The sequence below is a fragment of the Pelobates fuscus genome, chromosome 2 (genome assembly GCF_036172605.1).
Source record: "Pelobates fuscus isolate aPelFus1 chromosome 2, aPelFus1.pri, whole genome shotgun sequence".
Taxonomy (NCBI): domain Eukaryota; kingdom Metazoa; phylum Chordata; class Amphibia; order Anura; family Pelobatidae; genus Pelobates; species Pelobates fuscus.
In genome coordinates, this window is record NC_086318.1 from 169822448 (window position 1) to 169845380 (window position 22933).

At 38.6% G+C, this 22933-nt stretch overlaps 1 protein-coding gene across 7 annotated transcripts in view; it reads right to left on the reverse strand.

Annotated features, from left to right (window-relative positions):
* Nucleotides 1–22933, reverse strand: part of DST (dystonin) — a 592252-nt gene that overhangs the window by 46531 nt on the left and 522788 nt on the right. For all 7 annotated transcript variants that reach the window (XM_063442942.1, XM_063442944.1, XM_063442945.1 and 4 more), the window contains 7 exons: nucleotides 22639–22845; nucleotides 10640–10759; nucleotides 10411–10518; nucleotides 4758–4976; nucleotides 2309–2512; nucleotides 1407–1638; nucleotides 840–1066 (listed from right to left, as the gene is read on the reverse strand). In XM_063442942.1, coding sequence (XP_063299012.1) covers nucleotides 840–1066; nucleotides 1407–1638; nucleotides 2309–2512; nucleotides 4758–4976; nucleotides 10411–10518; nucleotides 10640–10759; nucleotides 22639–22845 — 1317 coding nt within the window. The remainder of the gene's footprint in view (nucleotides 1–839; nucleotides 1067–1406; nucleotides 1639–2308; nucleotides 2513–4757; nucleotides 4977–10410; nucleotides 10519–10639; nucleotides 10760–22638; nucleotides 22846–22933) is intronic.

Here is a 22933-nt window from a genome sequence, read left to right on the forward strand (position 1 = left end):
TTATTTAGTTACTCCAATGGCCATTGGAGGGAATGCCCGCCTGCCAACGTCAAGGCAGACCCCCCTAATCGGGTCCTACACTGACCCTTCATCCCACTTCCTTGAGCTTCTGGCACAGATATCTCTAATAAGACAAAGATGGGTATTTTTTTATATACACCCCTACATGCTTATTAACCCTTAATGGGGAACACATGGGATGGGTGGCAGCATTGTAACATAGCTGTTTAATACAAAAAGTGAATACATGAAGCTCAAGGAAGCAATGTGAAAGGTCAGTGTAGGACCCACCTGAGAGGCTTGCCTTGACGTGGCAGGCGGGCATTCCCTCCAATGGCCATTGGAGTAACTAAATAACCTAGATTTGTTTAAATATACATAGGGATTTAGGAGAGAGCGCAGGTAACTTTTCTTTCTTTGGTTTTTACTGTATGTATTGGGGCTGATGTATGCCGTGGTCGTTGCTGCCGCCCTGGAGTGATGGGAGTTTAAGCGCGGGACTTTGTTTTTTGTATTCCAATGTAAAAACTGTATTTTCTATTAAAAGGTAGTGTTTACATTGTAAATTGCAATATACACCAAAACCACTACATTAAGCTGTAGTTGTTCTGATGACTATAGTGTGCCTTTAACATTTTGATAAACTATAGGCAGTGTCCTACCACCACGATCACAGTACAACTAGCCTTAAAAAAATATTATACAAATGTTTTGTAGTTATCTGTAAAGAGAGACTTTGAAGAATAGCTGTGTCACAACTCTGCAGTTTATGTGATCTATTCTACCAGAATATTCTGACTCCACGTTGATTCAAGTGCCTCATGTGTGTTACATCTCACCTCTGCAGCCTCTTGTTGCTGTTTGACTACAGATGGATCAACTCCAGGTTCGTCAAGTTCCCTAATAAAATCCTGAGTATCTTTAATTGTGGCTATCAAAGCAATGTGATCACACCAGAACTTTTCTGCCAACTCCAGAACATCCAGCAATTGGGCCTCTCTTTCTTCTGTCAAAGCCTGGATGTCCTCCCAGATGAATACCATTTGGTCAAGCTTATCTTGGACAGCTGAAGAAATAAAAAACAAACTTGTGTAAATATTTGCGTCACAAGTTTGATTCATTTCTAATAAAATCATTCAAAATAGTTACTTTATAGATTTTTCAGCTCTGAAAAAAACTGCAATTAGCTCTTAAGTAAGGCATCAATTTTAGTAACCATAAACAGACATAAGCACTGCTTTTATCTTGCCAAAAAGCATATTTCATAACAAAGTCTTGAAAAAATGAAGGTTAGAAAAGAAAGTTTGGCTGCAGATAACACACCAGTATTGCACTTTACAGTATTTAGATTTCATTCAGAAAAGAAGAATGTTAGTTTTATTTTGTTGTCTTGAAGAATAAATTACCTTTGGCTGAGATATCCTTATCAGCACCTTCTGAGCGAGCAATCATTTCCTCTCCTCTCAGCTTAAGGGTTTCGTAGACAGGCTGTAACTTTTGAAGTTCTACAGATATGTTCTTATTATCGCTTATCTGTTCTCGAATCTTCTCACACTCAGCAGAGATGGAAGGTGGATGCCTCAAGCGTTCTGCAATGCGCTGTAAGCTTTCAAGTGTAGGGTCTATCTTGTCATGGAACTAGTTGGGCAAAAATAACAAAATCAGAGCAATGGTTGTACGCATTAGCAAACAGATGTCTCAATTTAATATTCTTGGATAAGCTTTTCAAATAATTTAGTATTTTTTAAAATATTTGTTTAAAAGCTTTTACAAAAATATGAAATCATTTGAAAAAGCTTATATCAAAGCTATATAAATCATAATCTATAGATAAAAAGGCAGATAGATGCACACATACATATGAATTGGGGTTTCTAGGGTAATTATCAATATTGTGTAGTTTGGCTGTTTATTATTTTTTTCCACCTGCACTGTGAATGTTTACATGGTGTGTTCAATAAAAACATGGCAACATTTCATTCTTTGTGTGTTATTAGTTTGAGCAGACTGTGATTGTCTATTGTTGTGACTTAGATGATGATCAGATCACATTTTATGACCAGTTTGTGCAGAAATCCATATCATTCCAAAGGGTTCACATACCTTTTCTTGCAACTGTATTATGTGTAAACAGGAGACCAAAAATCAACAGATAAATGCTGCATTAAAAAAGGCAATTCTCTAAGAAAATTCCTGGGTATGTAATCCCACAGTTGGGGTAGGGGAGAAAGTTTGTCACTACTTCTATAGACCATTCAGTATTCCAAGGTCAGTATTCCAAGGTACAAAGTCAAATTTTAAACACTACCTGTGCAGACTGAGAGATAGCTTCATCTAACATGACAGCTCGTTTCTTGATAACCTCCTTGATGTCACAGTAAAGGGTGTCTGCTGACACATATTTCTCCTGGATGAAAAATCCTTCGTCAGGGCTGAGTTCCAGAAGCTGAGGACCAGTTTTATTCATTTTGTCTATATGAGGTTTGTGTTCGGCTATCAGCTCACGGAGTTGCTAAGATATAAAGCAAACTGGTTAATAAGGTTTCACAATATGCCCAAACCCCCCTTCCTTTGTGTCTGGTGCATACACTCTTAATGCATCCAGCTGGAAAAGAACTTTAAACAAGCTAGTCATCCGACATATACAATGTAAAAATAGATAAAATATATGGACACATTTCAAAGATGATCAAAATAATATATGAGCGAATAAAGCCACCAAAATAATTTATGGAAAACACTCTAAATGTGTCTGATGTTTTGACATTTTCTATACTCCGTAAGCTGAATAGCATGTAAAATGTAGTTCAAAAACAACTAGGGCACCAAGGCTAACAATCACTGGACATGTAAAGTAAGAAAACAGGTCAGGAAAAGGACATGTTCTTAAAGGTTGCCTACAATCCCACTGACCTAATGGAATTAATGTGGCCTTTCAAACATTTATTTTTATTTTATTTTTCAAAACTACTTCAAACTTCTGAATGGTACTGAAACATCTTCCTGCTTAAAAGTCAGATCTGGCAGATTTATGAGGTTTCAAATGCCAAAACATAACATTTCCTTGATTTCCACACAGTTAAAAACAAATGTGTATACCTAAAGGCTGACACTTAAGTACCAGATAAGTTGCTTGTTTTGACATATCCTATATATACACACTAGGCCTGGGAGAACTATATTTACATTAGGATTGTACATAATTAGTTTACAAATTAATTAAATACACACAAACTGTGTTTTCTTTCTTCATAGATAGTTTAATTTGTAAATTGCCTTTTCAATGGCTGCATCGTGCTGCTAAATACAGAAGCTTGGTTCTCCATGACAGGAGAAAATTTAGTAGCAGCATCGTGTAATATCCTTTTATTGAACAGACAAGCAGAACAAAAACTTTTAAGTAGTCTAAAGCCCGGATAAAGTTTGTTGTTCTAAAATCCAAATAATAAGAGGTTATAAAATACACAGTATTACTATAAACGCATCTGCATTACTGCTCTCTAGAGCAGACTCTAGACTCTAGAACAAATACTTAGTTTTCTTAATGCATAATAATGATTTCAAAAAACAAAATAAAAATGTAACGTTAATGTAACTTTACAATTCATCAAATAGGATTCTAAAACCTATATAAAAATAATATCTAACACCAACAGAGTTGTCAGGCAAATATGGGTTGTACAGAGAAAAATGTTCAGATGAATATCTCTGATCTAGAAATGTTTTTCAGAAAGACGATGCAGCTTGGTTACGGGATAAAAAAATAAACCAAAGACAGAGATTATTCTCTCTTGGCAAGATATGTCAACACTCTTATATTAGTCTGTTCCCAAAAGAAAACATAAGATAGAGTGCTGAGAAAGCAGAAAGTGTGCCACCAATTACAGTTATCAGATTCAATGATATAAAATAAGTACATTGTTTAAAACATGTATTCACATATAGGCTGCAATTCTATTCTAGACGTACTAAGCTAATTCTGCTTACAGCTGCCTCTCTTTAGAAGGAAGACATCATTAAATGTATATATATATATATATATATATATATATATATATATATATATATATCATTATATGCTAAATATACAATGTAGAGAAAACATTGTTGAATTAAAAATGTTTAGCTCCTATTTTTCTATCAGCAGGTGAAGTGAATGCTTGTGTGATGCAGACAATACAAACAGTCATGCAAAGTGACATGGTAAAGAGAGCCATAATAGGCCTCCAATTCATAGAGATTTTGCAAACATTATATATTAGATGGAAGAAAGCTTGATTTCAACACATACATTAAAAGACACACTAGTAGGATTGTGTACGTATGTCTCCCTAAATGTACATCAATTCAGTTTAGCTCCAGTAATGGTAGAGATAAACTGGGCATGTTATAGTATAGAAAATGAAGCATCAATAACTCAACTTAAACTATTTTTTACAGGATTTAGACATTGTAAACCAGAAAGTATGTGGGATGTTTATAGTCTTCCAAGGAGCAATAGTTAACTTTATGAGTATTTACTTAGTAATGAATGGTCTACTTCATTGTTTCTCAGCGTGGTGAGGAGATATAGATTAAAATAAACAATCATCTCTGAAAGCATCTATGTTTTTGATGGAATTGGAGTATTGGGTCTCAGTCTCAAGCCACCAACGCTCAATGATTTGGAGATTAGCCCATTCTTCTACCCTATCTTGTCTAACCAAACTCGGCAAACTAAGGATTGTTTCGAGAAATAGAATTAAACATTTTCTTACCCGGATGTCTTCTTGCTGTTGTTTCAGAGTGTCATAATCCAATGCTGGAGGTGGAAGCTGAGAGATGACAGCTTCAGTTTCCATTAGCCAGGGCCACAGTTCTTCGTAGGTCTCCCAAAACTGGTTAACTAAGGACACTGCTCTTTCCAGCTGAAGATTCCTTTCAGCATTCAAATGACATATATTGTCATACTTCTTCTCCAGACTAGTGAGTTTGTTCTTCAGCAATATAAAGAATATAACGTTACTCTAAGTAATAAGGCTTTTAAACAATCCAATAAATATATATATAAAAATTATATAGATATAAAAAAATATCTAGTAAGAAAACAAATATGTAATTAAAACGCCAACATTTTTCACTCATAAAAAAATTGTGGGTTAGTGAAGAGCAAAATATGTAGGAGTGCTGATGTTATAAGAATTATAAATGCAACAAAAAACTGAATTTCTGTTATTAAAAGGGAATGCAAATAAACAATTTGAAATTAAAATGTAATTTTTCTAAGATACTCTGTAAAATAATATATAATTAAACAACCACAAACCTGTGAATGTGACAGTACCACAGTGAATAATTCAAAAGCTTCACAGACAGGCTGCAACATAGCAGGCAGTGACAAAGTACTATAAGACAGTACCAGAGTTGTTTGAGTAGATTACTACTATAATAATATAACCACAGCAGAAATAGTAAGCAACTGATTCAGTTGATAATACAATAATATGTGACCATCCAGTATCTCATTACAGCATCACTAAGGGAAGTATTGTAGGAAAAGTTGATATAGATCCTATAAAAGATTATTCCTGCGTACCCAGTTGTATATTGTATATTAATGTTCCTATACAAAATTTTAAAGAACTGGTTATAACTGTGTATTTATTTCAAATAAGTTTGAATGGTTTTTCCCTGGATTTTCCTCCCACATCATAAGAGGTGAACCAGAGGCTATATGTCCATTTGGGACTGGTACCTCCATTCCAATATCAAGAGAGCTTAGAAATGTTGTGAAAGCAGGTGTATTAGGCAATAATTGCCACGGTCATTTAGTCCAGTATTAGAGTAAATAAAAGTGCCAAATGTTTACTTATTTTTCCTTTATGGCCACCTCAACGATTCTTCAATTTAAAGTCTATGCCTGTGTGTCACTTATCTCTCTCCCCTTGTCTTGTGCCTATCCTAACACACATCTTTAACTGCTCTCTCTCTTCTGGCACTGTTCCTGCTGACCTTAAACATGCCACTGTAATACCTATCCTGAAAAAAACATCTCTTGACCCGTCCTCCCCCTCTAACTATCGTCCCATATCCCTGCTCCCTTACTCATCAAAGCTTTTGGAAAGACTTGTCTTTACCCGTGTGTCTCACTTCCTTAATTCCAACTCTCTCCTTGACCCTCTTCAGTCTGGCTTCCGCCCTCTCCACTCTACTGAGACCGCTCTTATCAAAGTGACTAATGACCTAATCTCCGCTAAATCCAAAGGTCACTACTCCATATTAATTCTCCTTGACCTCTCTGCTGCCTTTGACACAGTTGATCATGCTCTCCTCCTTCAAACTCTTCAATCACTCGGTCTCTGTGACTCTGTCCTCTCTTGGTTTTCCTCCTATCTCTCCCAACGCTCATTTAGTGTCTTCTTTTCCAAGGATACCTCCTCCCCTCGCCCTGTCTCGGTTGGAGTTCCCCAAGGCTCTGTCCTTGGTCCCCTTCTATTTTCTCTTTATACTGCCTCTCTTGGAAAACGTATTGCCTCTTTTGGATTCAACTACCACCTGTACGCTGATGACACTCAGATATACCTCTCCTCACCGGACCTCTCCCCGGCCGTCCTGCAACGTGTCACTGCTTGCCTCTCTTCCATCTCTGACTGGATGTCGTCACGCTTTCTCAAACTTAACCTCTCTAAAACTGAACTCCTTGTCTTTCCTCCTCCTAATACTGATCCTCCTCTCTCACTCTCCCTTCAAGTCAGTGATATCCACATAAGTCCATCCCTACAAGCGCGCTGTCTTGGCATCATACTTGACTCTGGTCTCACCTTTGAGTCTCACATCCAGTTTGTTGCCAAGTCCTGTAGGTTCCAACTCAAAAACATAGCCCGCATCCGCCCCTTTCTTACGCAAGATGCTACCAAGGAGCTTGTCCATGCTCTAGTAATTTCCCGCATGGATTACTGTAACCCTCTCCTGATTGGTCTCCCCAAAAGCCGTACTGCCCCGCTACAGTCTGTAATGAATGCTGCAGCTAGACTGATTTTCCTATCCAGTCGGTCCTCTCACACCTCGCCCCTCTGCCAGTCCTTACATTGGCTCCCTGTATCCTATAGGAGTCAATTCAAAGTGCTAACCCATACATTTAAGGCACTGAACAATTCCAGCCCCTCTTATATCTCTTCACTGATCCAGAGGTATGCCCCTCCTCGTACCCTCCGCTCTGCCCGCGACCACCTCCTGACCGCTGCTCGCACCCGTACGGCCAACTCACGCTTGCAGGACCTCTCACGGGCGGCTCCTCTCCTATGGAATAACTTGCCTACTGCCATCAGACTCTCCCCTAGTCTTCAATCATTTAAGAAGGGCCTTAAAACCCATCTCTTCAGGAAAGCGTATGGCCTCCCAGAGTAATCTCTCCCTTACATACCTGTCGCTTGCTCTCCTATGGGATAGTGCTTTGCTCTCTCCTCCAGCTCTGCTTCACTCCTACTTGATATTTCCTATCCTAATGTTTCTAATACCCCACCTCCTATAGACTGTAAGCTCATTTGAGCAGGGTCCTCTTCAACCTATTATTCCTGTAAGTTTTCTTGTAATTGTCTTATTTATTGTTACATCCCCCCCTCTCAAAATATTGTAAAGCGCTACGGAATCTGTTGGCGCTATATAAATGGCGATAATAATAATAATAATAATAATGTTTGCTGGCTGGGCATTTAGAGTTTTAGGATTTACCTAATGAAAGGGACATGCATTGCTGACAATTGTTTTAAACCAGATAGCAAACTAAAATAAAGCAAGGAAAACTTTAAAAAGTATGTAATAAATGTTTATAAATGTACTAGAAATTTAACCAGATTGCATTGTTGGGCACAACCCTAGGGGAGATTCTTCAGCACCCACTTTCCTCTTACCCGCCCACTAGTCCACACAACTCAGTTTTATACCAGTCCATTATTGACAGAAACAGGGAATCATTGTGCAGCAGCAAACTTTTTATTATCCCTGCAACACAGCAGAGAGAGGAACCCCACACCCAAGCTTGCTCTGTAGAAAACATACTGATCAGGCTGGCAACTTAAGGCACAAGCTGTGCAATGATGTGCAATAAATCAGACTCCGTCTCTTTAACCCTGTCAAGATATTGCAAGGTGAAGAGTTCTTCCAACTGCACATGTGTGACTCTGTATAGCATACCTAATACACTTTTGCAGCATTCATTAGATCAGTGGAGTGGGTGTCGTAAGCTTAAGAGACAAGAGCCAGGTAAATATTAAGAAATCATATTTACCTGCCTTTTTCAGTTGCAAAGTGAGGCAACTGTGTCGCTCAAAGTTAAAGCTTTTAAATGAGACAGTTGTGATGCATGTCCCTTTAACATATAGCACACGATTAACATGGTAGATCTTCAATACAAGAGGTTCTGGAAGACTAGGGCATCACCTATTGCAAAAAGGTTCCTGGCTTCATCCAGGTACAAAGACAGTAACGTAGGACACAAGGTTCTTGACTGAGCAGCACCTAATGCATCCAAGATCTGGTTTGTGTTTGTTCAATATTTCTTGTATTACATGCTTTATATTTTTAAGTATTTTACAACATTTAAATTGGCATAAATAATCCACTTGGCCTCTGTCTACTGTATTTAAATTACATACCGCAAGAAAATGCTAACATTTGTGACAAGAATTCTCTTCACTAGAATCTGCCAAAACGTCTGGCTCGGTGTGCAGCCAAACCCTATTTATAGATGGCCAATCTCACATATTACCAGTCGTTCTGCTGGTAAACGTAACGCATTTCTTCAAGAGATTTTTACAACTGATGAAAAGTTATTCTGATACTAACAATGCTAAACACTGTTTAGCTCTAGGAAGTTTAAATGAAATTGACGCAAGTTCAAATGCCTGCAACTCATCACAAATTACAAAGGGATGAGGTTAGATTGAATGTTTTGTCTGCTAGTTATACTGAGCAGAACATGTGCAGCATATTTAATTTTGGATTCATCTGGCAATACCTGCACAGAACATTTCCAAAATGCAATAATTTTTTTAACAAGTTTTTACATAATGTCATTGGGTAGTGCCAACAAAACATAGAGGAAAGCCGTAATGACTGGCCAATCACCTGCACAAAAATCTCAAGTCATGCATAGTATAAAACGAACTCCATTGTAGTTTAACTCCAGGAAATGGGCAATATACCCAGACAAACATTGCCCTATGAGCATTCAAGTTTTGGCTTTACAACTTTATTGTTAAATATTGTGAAACTGGGTGCACATGGCCTATAACCTGTAAGGATCAGTGGCGTTCTTGCCATGTAAACAATCTGGCCTACATGTCCACTCAGTTAATAACAGTAATAGATTATAGAGTTTTCAAAACAAGCAGGACTGTCCATACTAGCAATTTATGTATATAGGGAATAGATTGATATGACAGCAATTTATATAATTGGTCGTTAAAGGGACACTATGGTCACGAAAGGAACTTGTAATTGTTCTGGTGTCTATAGCATTTCCCTGCAGGCTTTTTATTATAAACACCACCTTTTCAGAGAATGGACAGAGTTTACCTCTACTGACTGTCACTCAGACGGCCACTAGAGGTGCTTTCCCAATGCTTTCCTATGGGAGTGATATCAAGAGTGATAAGCTCAGCCATGGAGGAGGGGCCAGCAGCAACGAAATCAGCTCAAAGGTGGAGAAAAGGTAAGTTTAAACACCTTTTAAGTGAACAATAGTTTTGGGAATACATGTTTGTATTCCTAATGCTATAGTGTTATTTTAAGAAATTGATCCATTTCATTATGAAGGTGGCTCTCATGTGTTTCCTCCTGAAGAGTTTGCTCATATTAAACTGGTATTATTACTTTGTAGGTTATGATTTCAATAAACCGTTATTTTGCCCCTCTAATTCCTTTATTTTCAGTTTAGATTTTTATGTCTACATGAAAGAACAATGAGTGACTACATTTTATTATGGGGAACATGATATTTGGACATCTTTGATAATAGGTAGAGCTTTATCAAAGTTCCATTTCAGGTGCCACTGCAATTTACCCACAATCCATCAATCAAAAGAATCCCACACACCCTATACATTGTGTTAATAAAAGTAGAATTGCCGTGTTTTTTTTTTTTTTTCATTTTGGCTTTTCTTATACCCTTTGTATATTAATGTAGCACAACTCGTTGAGAAGTCTGTGATTGGACAGCCACGAGAAGCCTGTTGTGAGGAAGAAGGGAGGTGTTTGCAGGAGCTGCAGATACTAGATCTGCAGCTATTGCAAATCAAGGTTTTGTATAACTCCAAAGAAAACACACAAAGCAAATTACATTTATACTTTATTTGGGATTATAACTACTAAGCGAAAAGAGTGTTCCTTTAAGGTCCACAGAGGTACATACTTATTCAATACAATTATTACCTTCATGCTTTGCTTTTCCTCTTCATTTAATGCATTCATAATTTCATCTCCTGAAGCAACCAGTTCATCAATTGTGTCTTTGTGTCTTAAAATTTCCATTGCAAATCCCTGAAAATAGAACAATCCTTATCAGTTCTGTCAGAATTGCGAGCTGCATTGGATTGAAAAGTCATTTTGCACTACATGGCTCTCGAGCGAGCGTTCCTTAACCTTGAAAGCATTTTCTTACCTTTTGAACTTGAAGTTGAGCTGCAGCCTGGTCTTGCTCAAGTCTAATATGACCTGCAGCTATTATTTTATTTTCCATTTCCTCAATCCATGTTCGCTCCGCGCTGACTGCGTGCTCAAACTAAAACAACAGAAATGTGATTAAATAATACCAGACTGCAAAGTAGCATTACGCGTGGCTGGAAATTCTTAATAAACTAAAACAAAATAGCAACGTTTTTTGGACAAAGAAAAAATGTACTAAAATGAATATTCAGTAACTTTCTAATACCTGGCACTGTGTACTTTTAGAAACTACATTGTATTCAATTAACTGGTTATTCGAATGTTCATTTGGCCATTACAGCATGCTTGTACGGTTCATACTGACAAGTAAAAGGTTTATTTTCTTCAAAAATATAGTTTTCAAGATAAATATTTCGTAAGTTTTTTTTCCCTCCCAAATACTCACATTTTTAGGAAATTATACACAAAGAAAAGTACTTTGACTTCAGTTTAAAGGGACACTCTAGGCACTCCATTTTACTGAGGTGGTAACAATGCCTGGAGTATCCTGACACTGATCTTCTTTTCAAATGTATTAACAGTGATTGAGAGTCTCCAGGTGCCCACAATGTGGCTTCTCTGTGATGCTTGGGCTACTGCACAGGTGTATGCATGGGATGTGCCCACGCAAGTCCTAATGCAGTTGGAGTGCCGACTTTACCACAAACCGGCAGGGAGATAAAAAGATCTCCATGACTAGCAGAACCGGATTACCCATAAGGCAGCCAATTAGAAATGCAGCCACAGCAATTGCATTTGTTTACATGCTGGAGGTGGCTGCTGTGTCTCACTGGGACTGGAGAACAAGTAGCTGGAGGGAGATCATAGGTATAGTGCTCTCTCACCCTACAAGGAAGGTGCAGCTGATGTAGCTGCTGATTTAGTTGCTGTTTATTTATTACTGGCATTTATAAAGTGCCAACATATTCCGCATAACTGTACAATTAGTAGAGGGTGTACAAATACAAGAGGTAAAGAGGACTCTGCCCGTAAGCAGAGATCAAACCATTGAAGTACTTACACAAAGTAGTTAGTTAGATAGCCCATGAGCTTACAATATAAAGTATTTATTCTGCCTGATTCCATGAATTGAAGTTCCGACATGTAGGTGGTACAAGGAGAGGCAGGATACAACATGACACTGTTCCCACGCTTTCCCTGATCCTAGCCCAGCTACCATGTGCTAGTACGTAACAATGAGGGCAGACAGAGCAAGCGGCAGCAGGAGTCAGCATTAACCAGATAGGAGCTGGATGGGAAATGAGATTAGGTGGTGAATGAGAGTTACGGGGGATGCGTGATGATGGGTTAATGAGAGCTGAGAAATGGTAATAAGAGTTGGGGGGGATAAGAGAACTAAAGGATAATGAGAGCTGGTGGATATGAGCATTAAGGGGTAATGAAAGCGGGTGGGGGGGTAATCAAAGCTGGCGGGTATGAAAGCTAAGGGTTATAAGAACTGGATGGGGATAATGAGACTTGGGGAGTAACAAGAGCTGGGGATAATAAGAGCTGGGATGGGATCATGAGAGCTGGGCATATGAGAACTAAGGGGTAATGAAAGCGGGGCGGGGGGAGTTATCAAAGCTGATGGGTATGAAAACTAAGGGGTAATAAGAGCTGGGTGGGGATAATGAGACTTGGGGGGTAATGAGAGCTGGGGATAATAAGAGCTGGAAGAGGATCATGAGAGCTGGGAGGGCATAATGAGAGCTGGGGGTTAAGCTAAGGGGCAATGAAAGCTGGGAGGGGATAATGAGAGCAGTGAGGTATGAGAACTAAGGGGTTATCAGAGCTATTTGGGGATAATGAGAGCTGGGGTAATGAGAGCTAAGGGATAATGAGTGGTGAGGAATTAATTAGAGCTAGGAGGTTAATGAAAGCTGAGAGAGGTTAATGATACCTGGGGTTGGAAGGTAAATAAACACTTAGATAGGGGGTGTATGAGAGAGAGAGACGTACAAGTAGGGTAATGCAGTAAAGATAAATAAATAAGGACAGTATGGATAGAGAGTTATAGAGAGTTAATATGTTAAAGGCAAAAGTTAATACATAAACATTAAAGGGACCCTATAGTCACCAGAACAACTACAGCTTATTGCATTGTCATTAGTTTAATACTATCCTTACCTTTCGTGTCACTTTACCCCACTCCCTCTAGCATGTAAGCAGGGCCCTCAAACCCTCTGCTTCTGTGTGTCCAGCTTGTCTGGTTACAACTACATGTTTGTTCGTCCACCCACTGTAAAGCGCTGCGGAATTTGTTGGCGCTATATAAATAATAACATAATAATTCCCTTCAGGCTTTTTGCAGTAAACACAGTCTTTTAGGAGAAAATGCAGTGTTTACATTACAGCCTAGGCATACCTCCAAGGCCACTCCTCAGATGGCTACTAGTGGCGCTTCCTGGAGCAGTGACATTCAGTGTCTCCACCCTCTGCATGCAGACACTGAACTTTCCTCATAGAGATGCATTGATTAAATGCATCTCTATGAGGAGATGCTGATTGGCCAGGGCTGTGTTTGGCTTGTGCTGGCTCTGCCCCTGATTTGCCACCTTAACAAGCTCGGCCAATGCAATGCTTTCCTATGGGAAAGCATTATGATTGGCTCAGATCACCACTTCTGATGATGTCAGTCAAAGAGGTAGAAGAGGGGTAGAGTCAGCACCAGCAGACTGGAATAAAGGTAAGATTTTACTATATTTAGGGGAGCAGGGGAGCAGGGGAGCAGGGGAGGCCTGGGATATTAGATGGTGTTTTTAACACTATAGGACAGGCTTCCCCTAACTCCGGCACTCCAGATGTAGCTGAACTACAACTCCCATGATTCTATGAATGAAATAGGCTGAGAATCATGGGAGTTGTAGTTCAGCAACATCTTGAGGGCCGGAGTTTGGGGAAGCCTGCAATAGGATCAGGAAAATATGTTTGTGTTCATGACCCTATAGTATTCCTTTAAGCACTTTATATGTCTCATAGGTATTTTGATTTAGGAAATATTCAAATAATAGACCCAATGAATCAACTCACTAATCTATTCCTTGTGGCATAAGCCTTATTATTCATGTCTGTATATCCAAAGAGATAGGGAATTGATTTATTTTGCAGATAGGACCATTCAAGGTACCTGAACCCTTTTCAAAGTTATCCTATTTATCACAAAGTATATTGTATGTACACCAAACATATTATTGCACATGCCAACCTAACAATGAAAATACTCTTTTTAGAACTTGGCATGTTCAGTTCTAAAAGGAGTATTTTTAATCTTATGTTGGCATTTTAATTAATAATACTCTAAATAATACTCTGGAAATGGTTCAGGAGCCTAGAAACGGTCGAATCTGTGAATAAATATATTATCAGATAAGAAAAAATCACTATAGGTAACACAGTCTAAGTTCTAACAATGATGCAATTGCTTTAACGCTAAGTGAATTTGAAAACATATTGATGTAATCAAGTTTAAAGATTTAGATATATATGGAGGCTTGGAGTCAAACTTGATCCTTTAAATCTGATTTTTTTTTCCTCTTATGAGCATGACATGTAAGTGATTAAATCAGATTTATCTTTATTTTACAAAGACAAACGAGGGTACAAATGCATCATAGCCAAAGACAGCTCTCTAATTAGGCGAGTCTCTAAACAATGAAAACAGAGACTAGCTTTCTGTATGTAGCGCTGCAAGTTTGTCCTTCAATACAACTACAGCACCTTATACACACAATGCAACCCCTATTATTTTTTTTATTTTTTTACTTTGGGTGTTAGTGGGAGCCTCATGTTTGAGTTTTGCCTAAGGCCTCACAAAGTCTAGAGCCACTACTGATCATAGCCTACAGATTCACATACATAAGTATATATGAAGAATCCTTTTACTTTTCTATTAATAGCAGATGTCAATAATATCCAGAAAAAGAGGAAGGAGGAACATATTAAAGCAGTCCTGTGATAACATGCTTGTCAGCACCATTGATGATGTTCTCGTGGTCAATTTACTTTTTTTTTTTTTGTCCACAACGAGCATTCTATTCCTGAATTTATCAGTCGAGATTGTAAATGAAGACATAGTGTGCCATGGCTTTCCAACTCTTTTTAAGTTCTTGTCTGACAAACATCAAAAGCTATTTGTGACAGTTTGATGAATGCAGTTCTGTTTTAACAATCTTTGGTATTCTTTAATCCTAAAGCTCACTTAACACTAGATCATATTGCAGAGCGTTGCATTTTTACAATAATTTTAAACAGAGAGGAGGCCCCATTAGTGCAGTTAGGTGACCACCTAAGACCTTGCAAATGCCATCATCAATGGCATCACTGGATGAAGTGTTGTTAGAAGCCATGCAGGTGAGGAGAGGAGCCTGCTATCCTACAGCCCTGTGCCAGATTGATCTCCATCCTCCATCTGCAAAATGGCAACTAAAAAGGAGGAGCGCTAAAATAACATGTTTCAATGTGTGTATTAAGAGTGTGTGCAGAGATGGAGCACTTGGATCTTGGGTCATGGACTAAGGGCCTCAGACTCATAGTGCCCGATGACATATTGTAAAGCCAGTTTGGCCCCTAGAAGCTTGCAGTCTGCACATCCAGTGTGTGCAGACCATATGCACTGCTCCCTACAGTAGAGTTTTGTAAAAAGTTACCACAGCAGTACTCTGATACATTACAGAGTGCCAGCCTAATAGAGCAAGGGCACTGAATTCCCTATTGTCCAAGACTTATGCCTTTACCCCATACAATAATGCCCCTATCCTCCCCACACTAGTGCCTCTATTTAACCTCACACACACTATAACACCTATGCCCCACATACACTACAAACCCTATCTCCCCACAAGCACACACTACAGTCCTTGTTTCCCCACACATACAATACAGCCCCATATTGTCCCCATACACATTATTTGGCATACAAGGTGAATAACTAAAGTCAGGAAGCACTGTACCAGGTCAATTAGTGCACCTATAACATATGTTACCTATATGGTTTTAATATGTTATAGGCAAAAGTGAATACATAAACATTAAAGGGACCCTATCGTCACCAGAACAACTACAGCTTATTGCATTGTCATTATTTTAATACTATCCTTACCTTTCGTGTCACTTTACCCCACTCCCTCTAGCATGTAAGCAGGGCCCTCAACCCCTTCTGTGTGTCCAGCTTGTCTGGTTACAACTACATGTTTGTTCGTCCACCCCCTTATCCATACATACATATTACACCAATGGTAATATCCCCCCACACATCCTCCACACACAATACCACAGGTAGCCTACACACACACACACAGCCTCAATCTTTTTTGTCCTCTAATATGCACATAATTACAACCCCAACATTCACATACTAACACTCCACAGAAATGCATCCTTGGCATAAGGGCATATTGATTTAAGTGATTGTGGGTAATGAGCAGGGCTGCCATCTGGGGGTGACAGCAAGTACTCTGTAAAAGGGCCAAGTCAAACAGAGGGGCCCATTGAAGAACTACAGTAAGTCATTAACAGACTGCACTGTTCCTTCAACACTCGTGTGGCATCACTGGATGAAGTCATGCAGGTGAGGAGAGGAGCCTGCTACCCTACAGCCCTGTGCCAGATTGATCTCCATCCTCCATCTGCAAAATGGCAACTAAAAAGGAGGAGCGCTAAAATAACATGTTTCAATGTGTGTATTAAGAGTGTATGTGTTAGTGAAAATAGTATGCATATGTAGCTGGTTGTGTGTGTGTGTGTGTGTGTGTGTAGTGTTTGTATGTAGCAGAGTCTGTATGATTTCATGTGAATCTGCATATGTTCATGGCACTGTTATATTTGTCAGTATGTGTGTGTGTGTGTGTGTGTTATATCTCTGTGGATGTACCATACGAGTGTGTCAGGAATTCATCCCTGTGAGTGTGTTTGGGTATCTTTGTGAGTGTGTACCTCTGTATGGTAGCCTGTGTGTGCCTCGCACCTAGTCAGTGGTTTTTATATGGGCGCCAATAATTCTAATGGCGGTCGACCTTGGTGATGAGGTTTAGGTTTGCTGAGGGGCTTATGTATGCAGTGTGATTGGTGTGGTTGTAAGTGATGGTAGTATAGTGGTAATATGGGTGGGGTTGGTGATGATTGGGGATGATGGGATCATAGTGGTTGCAGAGTCAGCACACAGACACATATAAAGCCACAAACAGCCACCACACATATCACATACTGCCGCCACGCACATTATTATAGGACCTCGAATGTAAGCTTTGCCTAAGACCTCAGAAAGTCTAGCATTATTTCTGATTTCAAATTTTCAGAATAGTATGTGCTGGAAAAAAGAAAAAAGGCTATTACATTTACAAATTTGCTTGCCTATGTCTTTTGGGTGGGAGCTGTGCTGGCGGCAGCAGACAGAGCTGTGATGGCAACCGCATGGGGAGGTTTGATGGCGGCCGCAGGGGGAGCTATGCTATCTCTGCTCCCCAGCGCGCAGTTTAATGAGACCGGGGCCGGAATATGCCATCATGCCATCTACAATGCGACCTTGTAGAAAAGTGATACTGTAAATGTATACTTGATATACATTACTAAGCGGACACAGTAACCAACACTCTGTTGTTTTCACAAGATTACACAGTGGCAGAATTTACTCTTTATTGTAAGTTTCATAATTTATATTTTCCCATTGTTTTACTTTCCCGTAGCGCTTGCAGAGCTTGTTGGAGATGGAGTTCGAGCCTCAGTTAGGTGTGATGTGGTGGTGGTCATATTACGCATTTATATCCCTCATGTACACCTACTTTGGGTCCATTATCACGGCACTGCAGCATTAGGATTGCTAAAACCATAATTGCAACAGTAATTATATTTTGATCATAGGTTACATTGTTGCAAAATGCGACGATCTGATGGTAATTAATGTAACCTTGCCATGGCTGATTCAAAACTGCACTGTGAGGAATATCCATAATATTAAATTTAGGTCTGTTATACTGTCTTACTGTACTGGATTGTTTAGTGATAAATACCACTGAATATATACCTCTTAACCTATATTTGTCGATGAAGCCTTTACCATGGGTGACTTCAATAACCCCTAACATATATATATTATATATCCTTTGGATTAATATATTAAATTAGTGATATAGATATTATTTTATTGAAAGCTTAATATAGCTATTTATCTGTATATGTATATATATTTATATATATATATATATATATATATATATATATATATATATATATATATAAAACTGAGCAAACTATAATTAACTAACTTCATATATATAGTGATGTCTCGAACGGTTCGCAGGCGAAAAGTTCCTGGCGAACATCGCATGTTCGCGTTCGCCACGGATGGGAACATATGCGATGTTCGGTCCGCCCCCTATTCGCCATCATTGAGTAAACTTTGACCCTGTACCTCACAGTCAGCAGACACATTCCAGCCAATCAGCAGAAGACCATCCCTCCCAGACCCTCCCACCTCCTAGACAGCATACAATTTAGATTAATTCTGAAGCGGCATTCTTTTTTTTTTGTATTATTTTTTTTTGTGTGTGTTTATTATACATTATCCTCCATAGCCAGTAACCTGTGTTTATTATACATTATCCCCCATAGCCAGTAACCTGTGTTTATTATACATTATCCCCCATAGCCAGTAACCTGTGTTTATTATACATTATCCCCCCATAGCCAGTAACCTGTGTTTATTATACATTATCCCCCATAGCCAGTAACCTGTGTTTATTATACATTATCCTCCCATAGCCAGTAACCTGTGTTTATTATACATCATCCTCCCACAGCCAGTAACCTGTGTTTATTATACATTATCCTCCCATAGCCAGTAACCTGTGCTTATAATACATTATCTCCCCCATAGCCAGTAACCTGTGTTTATTATACATTACCCCCCCACAACCAGTAACCTGTGCTTATTATACATTATCCCCCCAAAACCAGTAACCTGTTTTTATTATACATTATCCCCCCACAACCAGTAACCTGTGTTTATTATACATTATCCCCCCATAGCCAGTAACCTGTGTTTATTATACATTATCCCCCCATAGCCAGTAACCTGTGTTTATTATACATTATCCTCCCATAGCCAGTAACCTGTGTTTATTATACATTATCCCCCCCAGCCAGTTACCTGTGCTTATTATACATTATCTCCCCCATAGCCAGTAACCTATGTTTATTATACATTATCCCCCACAACCAGTAACCTGTGTTTATTATACATTATCCCCCCACAACCAGTAACCTGTGTTTATTATACATTATACCCCCATAGCCAGTAACCTGTGTTTATTATACATTATCCCCCCATAGCCAGTAACCTGTGTTTATTATACATTATCCTCCCATAGCCAGTAACCTGTGTTTATTATACATTAGCCTCCCATAGCCAGTAACCTGTGTTTATTATACATTATCCCCCATAGCCAGTGACCTGTGCTTATTATACATTATCCCCCCACAACCAGTAACTTGTGTTTATTATACATTATCCCCCCATAGCCAGTAACCTGTGTTTATTATACATTATCATCCCCATAGCCAGTAACCTGTGTTTATTATACATTATCCCCCCATAGCCAGTAACCTGTGTTTATTATACATTATCCCCCCATAGCCAGTAACCTGTGTTTATTATACATTATCCTCCCATAGCCAGTAACCTGTGTTTATTATACATTATCCACCCATAGCCAAGAACCTGTGTTTATTATACACTATCCCTCCCATAGCCAATAACCTGTGTTATTATACATTATCCTCCCATAGCCAGTAACCTGTGTTTATTATACATTATCCTCCCATAGCCAGTAACCTGTGTTTATTATACATTATCCCCCCACAACCAGTAACTTGTGTTTATTATACATTATCCCCCCATAGCCAGTAACCTGTGTTTATTATACATTATCATCCCCATAGCCAGTAACCTGTGTTTATTATACATTATCCCCCCATAGCCAGTAACCTGTGTTTATTATACATTATCCTCCCATAGCCAGTAACCTGTGTTTATTATACATTATCCACCCATAGCCAAGAACCTGTGTTTATTATACATTATCCCTCCCATAGCCAGTAACCTGTGTTATTATACATTATCCTCCCATAGCCAGTAACCTGTGTTTATTATACATTACCCCCCATAGCCAGTAACATGTGTTTATTATACATTATCCTCCCATAGCCAGTAACCTGTGTTTATTATACATTTTCCCCCACCATAGCCAGTAACCTGTGTTTATTATACATTATCCTCCCATAGCCAGTAACCTGTGTTTATTATACATTATCCCTCCCATAGCCAGTAACCTGTGTTTATTATGCATTATCCCCACCATAGCCAGTAACCTGTGTTTATTATACATTATCCTCCCATAGCCAGTAACCTGTGTTTATTATACATTATCCCCCATAGCCAGTGACCTGTGCTTATTATACATTATCCTCCCATAGCCAGTAACCTGTGTTTATTATACATTATCCCCTATAGTCATTTATCGTTGGACCTAGGAAGCATGATGTCTTAGGCCGCCCAGAGAGTGAGTAAGTGAGTGAGTGAATAATATAATATATATGTTCAGAAACATATTAGTAATATATGTAAATCGAGTTCATGCAAAGAGGGTGAAAAGGTATTAAAGAAAAACACACTTATTGCATCAAATTTACAAAGCCAAACTTTTAAAAGCTTTTAAAAGCTTTCCTCATTTCTTTCTCGGGATGTGGAATATATCGGTTGTAGACTGAGGATTTCCATCTGCCCAATCTTTTAATAATATGCACTGGAGTGTCAGTGTTGAAGGAGACCGAAGCTGCCCCTATTCTAAATGAAAGACCCGAGACATGGATACAACCCAATCTTAGGAGTAGTGTTCTGATGTAGAAGATGAATTTAGCCATAGTCAGAGGGATTCAGTGAGAGTAGTGGTGAAATGTGTGTGGCATGACTGAGTGTGGGTAAGTAAGAGTCAAATATTTTAACTGGGCACTAGTTCTAGGTGGGATAAAGTGGTAAAGCGGATGGATGAGTAGTTTGGTTCGTTTTAGAGGTTTGTAGAGAAAGTATATAGTGATCATGATTTTTAGCGATATTCAATATTTTTAAGGTGGTCTCAAACAAACATAAAATGCTATATAAAATTTGTGGGAAAATTGAATAGATTATCTATTATGTTACCCCCTCCATTTCTTCATTTTTTCTTCTTTTGTTAAATCCACACCGTGGTTACACCCCAGGAGTAGGGCTGTAACGCTTTTTTGGCTCCATTGGCTAAATCTGAGATTTAGCTGCCTCTTGTCTTACCATATCAGCTTGTATAAACACAGCTATATCTCCTAGTCCTCGCTATCATTGTTTTATAGAATGTTGACATGACCTATCTCATAAGCAATCTCTATGTCGCATATGCTCTTGAAGATATGTTGGTACAAGATTATATGTCTATCTGTGCACTACAAAAATAAAGAATTATAAAAAATAAAAAATGGTATGAAAAACATACACTAACATTTTCTCTAATGCTCTACAAAAAAGGTCTGCAGGCTTGGAGTATTTTTAGTCTTCCTATGGGATCATTATCGTATGTCACACAGAAGGCTGCTGGTAGGGGCAAATGCTTTATGCCAGCATTTGCAGACAAATAACAGTTACCACTCCAGAGCTCTAAGCAGTGACATAAGAAGTACCCTGACCATCATCCCTAAAGGATAAAATTGATCTAATTCTTCAGGAAGTGTGAATAGAGGCTGTGTGATTCACAGCCAGGAGAGTTGCCCATACACCAAAACCACTTAATTACACTTCACGTATTTTCAGTTATTCTGACATATTCTATACAGTGCTGCAGCTGCAATAGTGCAATAGTGTGTAAGGTACTAAATGACATGACCTACAGTAAATGAGACAATTGTTACCAATAAATGTTGTAAATTATTGAGAAATATTGTGTATTTGTTTCTTATGTATAAATGCATCCATATTAGTTATTTGCAATTTGCCCCTTCTCTCAACATAATCAAATGGCACCCAATATACACATATACACACACAGAATTTACTGGCAAATGCACAATGGATTATCAGGGTTAAAATTCACATTGTTATAACCGGAATCTGCTAACGCTGATTAAAAACCGATATTTACATCACTTGCTTGTTTGGCTTAAGAAACCCGTCATATTTCAATTGGGTGCTTTATTAAAATTAAAAACCTATTGTTAAGATTAGAAATCTCAAGAGTTCACTATAAATATCCCATGTACGTATCTGCTTAGTTTGAAGACAACATATCTCTCCAGACCATTTTACTTAAAAATCATGGTCTGCTCTAACAATAACAATAGGATGTGAAATGGCTATCATTTTAATTCCATGGACATAATCCAGAGTATAAGACATGTTTAATAGGTAGTGGGATGTCATTAGACAGGCTTCAGATCCCTGTATGCAAGGATGAGAGAGTTTAGTAATCCTGCTTCACTGAGGGATACACAAAGATTGCTGAACGATGGCTTCTTTGAAAAACTAAGGTCTGTGTTGCCTCACATAAGGGGATGTAACAATAACTAATAACCATGCACTCACATAATAGAAAAGCTATCTATCTCCAGCCTTTTGTCTTGAAAAGCCTCATTTATGTTAGCACAGAGTAGTCACTAACAATGGAACAGATGGCTACAAGAATATACAGATTAGCTGGGCCCTGGACTAAATATCTCCCAAGGTTGGACAAGTTCTTTTAAAATGCCCTTTTTTAGTCGCAACATGGCTAATACAAACTAAAATAGACTACTGTTACAGACACATTTGTATACAGAATAATCATAGAAGATGAAGAATTATCGTACACTTTCACACACCAGGAAAAAACACAAGCAAGCTGGGCGTTTTAAGACAATGTCTTGGTTGGGTTTTGTGAACAATAATGTTGTGTATACCTGCTGAGATCTCAGTCTGGCAGCATCTATCTCCTCTACCATCTGTGTAAGGTTGTTATTTACTAATCTGTATCGTTCATTATCCTCTGTCACCATCCGGTCAAGTCCTCCTCTCACCCTCCATGGCACAAGTTCCAGCAAAGCACTACTGACTTCATTTAAGGAGTCCAAAAGGGCCTTGTTTACTTTTGCTTCCTGATTCAACTCCTAAAAAGGTAGAAAAAAATGTCAAAATTAAATAGACCTATAGAAAAATGCAAAATAGAATGGGACATAGTAAAATATACATCTAAAC